Source organism: Ursus maritimus, unplaced genomic scaffold (assembly GCF_017311325.1).
Source record: "Ursus maritimus isolate PB19 unplaced genomic scaffold, ASM1731132v1 scaffold_25, whole genome shotgun sequence".
Taxonomy (NCBI): Eukaryota; Metazoa; Chordata; class Mammalia; order Carnivora; family Ursidae; genus Ursus; species Ursus maritimus.
In genome coordinates, this window is record NW_024425008.1 from 38609874 (window position 1) to 38616917 (window position 7044).

The 7044-nt window shown below is 47.0% G+C and overlaps 1 protein-coding gene across 1 annotated transcript; it reads left to right on the top strand.

The window, feature by feature from the left end:
* GPR135 (G protein-coupled receptor 135) lies at positions 1 to 1695 on the top strand. Its single transcript, XM_008703356.2, has one exon. The coding sequence runs from the start codon at positions 1 to 3 to the stop codon at positions 1507 to 1509; it is 1509 nt and encodes a 502-aa protein (XP_008701578.2). The 3' UTR covers positions 1510 to 1695.
* Positions 1696 to 7044: the final 5349 nt, after the last annotated feature.

Genomic DNA, 7044 nt, shown 5'->3' on the forward strand with positions numbered 1-7044 from the left:
ATGGAGGAGCAGCCGCCGCCGCCGCCGGTCCGCCCGCCAGCGAGAATGGCCTTGTTGGGCAGCCCACACCCCGGAGCCCCCTCCGCGGCCGGCGCACCTGGCGGGACTTCCTCCGCCACGACTGCGGCGGCCGTGCTCTCCTTCAGCACCGTGGCGACCGCGGCGGCCGCGGCGCTGGGGAACCAGAGCGACGGGAGCGGGGGCGACAGCACTGGCGCCTCCGCTGGCGGAGGCCTGGGCGGGCCCCGGGCGGCGGGGGCGGCGGGGAGGCCGCCGCTGGGCCCCGAGGCGGCGCCGCTGCTGTCGCACGGGGCGGCGGTGGCGGCCCAGGCGCTCGTGCTCCTGCTCATCTTCCTGCTGTCTAGCTTGGGCAACTGCGCGGTGATGGGGGTGATCGTGAAGCACCGGCAGCTCCGCACCGTCACCAACGCCTTCATCCTGTCCCTGTCCCTGTCGGACCTGCTCACGGCGCTGCTCTGTCTGCCCGCCGCCTTCCTGGACCTCTTCACGCCGCCCGGGGGCTCGGCCCCCACCGCCCCAGCCGCCGCCGCCGCAGGGCCCTGGCGCGGCTACTGCGCCGCCAGCCGCTTCTTCAGCTCGTGCTTCGGCATCGTGTCCACGCTGAGCGTGGCACTCATCTCGCTGGACCGCTACTGCGCCATCGTGCGGCCGCCGCGGGAGAAGATAGGCCGCCGCCGCGCGCTGCAGCTGCTGGCAGGCGCCTGGCTGGCGGCCCTGAGCTTCTCCTTGCCCTGGGAGCTGCTCCGCGCGCCAAGCGAGCCGCCGGCGGCACAGAGCTTCCACGGCTGCCTGTACCGGACGTCCCCGGACCCCGCGCAGCTGGGCGCGGCCTACAGCGTGGGGCTGGTGGTGGCCTGCTACCTGCTGCCCTTCCTGCTCATGTGCTTCTGCCACTACCACATCTGCAAGACGGTGCGCCTGTCCGACGTGCGCGTGCGGCCCCTGACCACGTACGCGCGCGTGCTGCGCTTCTTCAGCGAGGTGCGCACGGCCACCACCGTGCTGATCATGATCGTCTTCGTCATCTGCTGCTGGGGGCCCTACTGCTTCCTGGTGCTGCTGGCCGCGGCCCGGCAGGCCCAGGCCACGCAAGCCCCCTCGCTCCTCAACGTGGTGGCCGTCTGGCTGACCTGGGCCAATGGGGCCATCAACCCTGTCATCTATGCCGTTCGCAACCCCAACATTTCGATGCTCCTGGGACGCAACCGGGAGGAGGGCTACCGGACTAGGAACGTGGACGCTTTCCTGCCCAGCCAGGGCCCGGGTCTGCAGGCCAGAAGCCGCAATCGCCTTCGAAACCGCTATGCCAACCGGCTGGGAGCCTGCAGCAGGATGTCTTCTTCCAACCCGGCCAGCGGGATGGGAGGGGATGTGGCCATGTGGGCCCGAAAAAATCCCGTTGTGCTGTTCTGCAGGGAGGGGCCCCCAGGGCCTTTGACATTAGCGGTGAAACAACCTAAATCCGAAGCCGGGGATACCAGCCTCTAAGAAGGGCTGGGATGCACAGCTTGTGAAGGCAAATCTTCACCTGCTCCGTTTAATGATACAGGATTCCGGGGAGAATCGTGTATTTCATAAAGCCAAACATTTAGAAAAGAGACCTAGGGGGAGGCTTACCACTTCCCTCAAACCGTGTACAGGACAATGTGCCCTTCTTCAAAAGTGCCAACTGTAAAATGCAAACATTAAAACAATATCAAACCACACAACCAAGCATTGTGAACTGTAAGTGCCGGAAATGACAAAAGTAGAATTCACAATTACTGATTAGCTCATATTACAGGAATCACACTGTGAAACGAACAAACACAATCATTGAATGCAACCAGGATTTGTTCAAACACGTAGAGTTTCAGGAAAGAATGGAGACCTTCAGAATTACCTGAAGGCCCCTCTAAATCACCAGCATTCAACAAAACTGGAGATTTTTAGAACTTGCACTTTTGACACAGGCTTTGGGTGCTTAGGTTAGAAACGAAAAATTCTGATCTTTACACTTTGGTGCCCTTCCTCCCCGCCTATGTCCCTGTAGTCTTTGTGGGAAATTTTATATTCATATTCCCATTTTAAACCATTTTAGGATTTTGAAATCGTGTCTTATTACCAGAAAAATCAACCGTTTGAAGAGCAAATAGAAGTATGAACATAAAGAATTGTGGCTATTTAAAAACATGTTCCAAGATTATACTTTAAAAATTAATGTCCCTCATTCTACCCCCAAAATTATCTGCCTTGGGAAGCTTTAAGCTTTACCCTTACTCTCACCTGCTACTTTTGTTTCTAATCATTTTGGGAATGCTGTTCTCAGAGTACTTTCATATAAAAAAAATAACTTTCATAGTAGAAAATCTTGCCTTTTGAGGTAAATTTGATTTTTAAATGCAGCCAAAAAAGTAATTTGAAGTGAAGTTGAATCAGGTGAGTAATGCCATTTTTTAAAAATGTATACAAAAATGAGAGCTCTATAAAGTAAGAAGATTGGCTTTCCTATGTGGCTCACGAACACAAAATGATTACAGAGAAGAATTCTAAAAATATTTCGAGAAGTGGCTGTATTCTTGGAATAAGCATAGAACTTTCCAAGGGCATTATACTCTCCTACGTTTGGAAGTTTGAGTATATTTATGGAAAAAAAATGAATCCTTGCTTTTATAGACATGATTTGTCTAAAAAATGTGGTTGTTATTAGACAGGGAGAATAGGTGTGGTATTATTACATGTAATAGGGTGTTAATAATTTGGGTATAAAGTCAGAAAGAAAATTCAATCAAACTGGAGATATTTTCAGAAACGTGCAAACCAAAGACGAAAGACGCTTTTTAAAATTCAAAAGCACAATTCAGGATTTGTGTGTGTGAAATTTCTCACATTAGATGTCACTATTCACAGAATCATTTACCCAGAATTTTAAAAGATATTTTTGTTTTCTCCCTCTTTCTTTCCTTTCCTCCACCTTGCCCATTTTGTCTTCAACATTTCACAGCCTTACTTGAATAAGTACTTTAGATATGGCATGACATCACCTATCATATATAGTGTGAAATAGCCACCTTTTCTTCTCTTGGATTTAAAGACGTTAATGAGTGTTTGAACTTTCGTGTGATAGGTGGGTGTGTGTCACTATTTTGTAATCAAAGATGGAAATACAGGATTCATGTCAGAGTAAAGAGACTTAATTTTTTCCCCCATACTCAAAGCATCATCACAATCATAAGTTTATAAATTATCTGTATATATCTTGCTACACTCAGTGTAGTACAAAGTAAATGAGATAATCTCTCCTCTTTAGCACTCATTATATATATGTGTATATATATATATATATATGGACTTAATATAGCTTAATACAGCTGAACTAACATTTAACAAATATCTACAGTATTTGCTTGTTAAAGGCAAAACAATTGTGTGGTTTTTGGCATTCTGAGAAAGTGGAAGTCATGTCTGGTATTTAGGAGGAAATGATAAAGTCTTTCAGTTAGGAAAATTATCAGAGAATAGGAATTCAGCAACTGTGAGTAAAGGCAGAAAGAGAGGGAACTTAGGGGAAGGAGGCGAATGTGGTACAAAATGGGGTATTGCCTGTAAAGAAAAATCAAGGAAGATATTTAAAAATAAACATGGCGTGGAATAAACTTTCCTGGTGAGTGAAGGGAAAATCTGAGAGATTGGAAGTGACAAGGTGGTGGCATGAAGGACTTCAAGGCAGGAAAGGAACTCTTGGTATGTAGCGGTAGGAAGTTTTAAGAAAGGGATAGCTTGGGGAAGAGATCATTCTGCCAGGAGCTGTAAGCGTCAGGGCTGGTAAAAATGGGAGGGGAAAGAGAGAACAGTGCTAATAAGTTACTAAAAAAAAATTAAATGTTGGTTGCTTATTTGAGGCTATACAACCAGTCAGTGATAGAACTAGGATTTGAACCACAGTCTGCCCGGCTTTGGGGCCCTATGTTCTCTTCTCTACCCTCTGTTGTCCCACAAAGTTCAGTGGGTAGGGAAACCCAGGATGAGAACTTGGGGTACTATCATTATCTTCATCATCAGCAACATCATTACCTCTATCACCATAACCATCATCACCAACATCACCATCATCATCACCACCACCACCTCCATCATCTACAGTTTTTATTTCTTCCTTTATATTGGGCAACTTCCTGGGTGCTCAGGCTGCTTAAAGGTAGAAATCACAGCACCCGCTTTCAGAGGACTTACAGTCTAACGGAGGAGCTTATGCTTTATAAAAATTGGCCCTAATCAGGACTCTACCTGCAGGGAAGAAAAGGTGTAGCATTTTCAGAAGTGGTCATCAAAGGAGATTGATCTAAAAGTGAAAGATATGTAAAGGCCAGCAACCAATCTGGTCCAGTTGTAAATACTTTGAGACAGAAATTAATGCCTTGAATAAAAGACAGGGAATGAATGGCTCTTAAATTTCAGTCTTAGACCTTTCTTCAAGCTGACCGCACGATTACAGTGATTTTGCTTAAAAAGGAGAGAAGCTATGAAATATTGGGATGTATTAAATATTGCATAATACATAAAGGCAAGAATGTCATCCTTCGTGTCTCACTCTGCTCCCAGTTTGAGTGTTTCACTGGAATGACTCAGCATAGTACATCCGTGACCCCATCTGATCCTCAAAACAACTCTCTAGGAAGGTACTATATTATCACTACCCCCATTTTATAGATGAGAAAATTGAGGCACAGAGGTGCTCTGTGATTTGCCTAAGGTTACCGAGGAAGTGTGCACTAGACATAAGATTTGTACCTTGCAGATTGGTGCCAGAAGTCCTATCTTAACCACTGGACTGTGCTGCCTCTCTAATTTGTAATAGAAAATGGGAAACCTGGAAAAGAGTCAGAGAAGATAAAGACAATGATCAAAGGGATGGGGAAATAGATATTATAAAATGTGAAAGAAAAGACTTGTTTGATTTAGGGAACAGTGACATAAGATATGTGATTTTTAAGTATATGAAGAGATTCTGAGCAATTTTTTTCTGGTAAAACCCCAGCCCTGGATGACCCCAGGCATCTGTCTTCTCTATTCCTGCTCCAGAGTAGCTGAGCACAACTGGAGAAAAGCCATAGGTCAGATCAATTAGTACCCTCTGCACCTAGAGTCCATGGCCTCTCCAGCCCCTCTCCCCTGCCCAGCAATTTGAACCTTTTTGCTCATCAGCTCGATCTTTCTGCTCACTTTAGTGACCCTTCAGACTCTTTGCTCAAACTTATAACTGACACTCCCGGCTTGAAAGATGACCTTTGCTCCTACTTCACCAAGAAAAGTAGATACATAGACCTTCCTATTTTAGCCATCAAATGTTACAGACTTAACTGGATTTATACCAGTCCTCAGCACTCTCCGATTGTAAAGAAACTGGTGCCCTCTCCAGCCTCAGGAATCTCACGCTATGAATGATCTTTCCCTGGTATCCTTAGTCTTTCTTGCTGAACCAAATCCCTCCCATGAGCCCACAAACTCTCACTTAAAAAGAAAAAAAACCCAAAGCTTTTCCTATTCCTCCTTCCCTTTTCTCTCCCTCAGCTCCCTGCCTTCAGCTGAACTTGTCAAAAAAAAAAAAATTGCCTATACTTTTACAGCTGATCTAAACCCTAGTCTACAATTTTAATGGTGCAAGAACGTTGTTGTTTTTATGCAATTTGCTTTTTTCCCAATCCTCTCTTCTGCCACACAGCAGAAACTTAAGATGGTGGCATCTAGGCTCTAGGGGCTTATTTAGCGCCAAGCACTGGTAAATATCAATCTTCAGTGGTCATGCATCCGTCTCCAGGTCAGTCTCCAGTCACATCCAAAGCTTGCTGCATCATCATCCCGGAGCACCCAGCTCTCCCTGGGCACCACTTCGGAGCTCCTCTTTGAACACAAGATGATTACTCCATCTCAGCATCCTGCAGGCTGTGCCACGCCCATAATGCTGTCTCCGGCCGCTTTTTAAAAATTATTTTTTAATATTTTTGATTATTTGATACTTTCGATATCGTTGGGTCTGTAAGTCAAAATGATATATCAAGTATGTATGGGGAGTTCCATTTGTGGAACGGCCGTGAGGATCTCTGTGGACCCACTACCCAGGGAAACAAGTATAACTGGTCGAAAGTATTTAAAAAGCCATCATTTGAAGTCTCTGGAAATTGTCATAAAGCAGACAGCAAATGAAGAAACATTTATTCAAGAAAATCTACTGTAATTCAATAAGAAGAGCGGGAGTCGGTGGCCTTCGAATTCTAACCCACTCTCCCTGCTCCCAGCTCAGTGGGACAGAAACTCGGCTTCCGGTGAGTACAACGCTCCCTCCCTCTTTCCCAGCTTCCCGGTGAGGACTGTGGTATCTCCCTGGGGGGAACCGGCCATGAGAATGGCTCATCTTGGCAGCCGCATGTTGCAGAGGCTAAATTCCAGGTGAGTGTAGCCCACCTAGCCCCCATCCACAGGGCAGATGCTTGACCTCAGGGATGGCATGCAGGGAGTATCGGCATCACGATGGTCCTCAACCCGGCTCGTTTGTAGGATGGAGACCCCGTCTTGGGAGAGACCAGCTGAGAAGACCAGAGGCTCCGGCCCACCCGCAGTGCCCTGCCGAAAGCACGGTGTCAATCCAAAAGAAGCAGGCCACTGTCCCTTTCCCTAGCTTCAGAGCTCTGGCCCAGATATTTTGGCCAGGGGTGTAGACAGGACTTTAAACAGAGAGTGCCCAAGCTCTCCCTAAAGCAACTCACTTCATTTGAAACAGAGTGTGGGGAAGTTTTGGTGGTAAAAAAACTCAGAGGAGGCTAACAGCTTCATGAGAGATACAAGCTAAAACATTTGCCGGCTGGTTGACCAGAGAGAATCAGGGAAAGAAACAGCGAATGAAAGCCTTGTATTACAGTTGAGTTTTAAAAGTGCTTTGTCTCTTGGGATAACAGTCCTTTATCTCTTGCAAATATTTTTTCCCAGTCTATGGCTTGTCTTCTCATTATCTTGGCCTTTTCAACATAAACAAAACAAAACATGAAT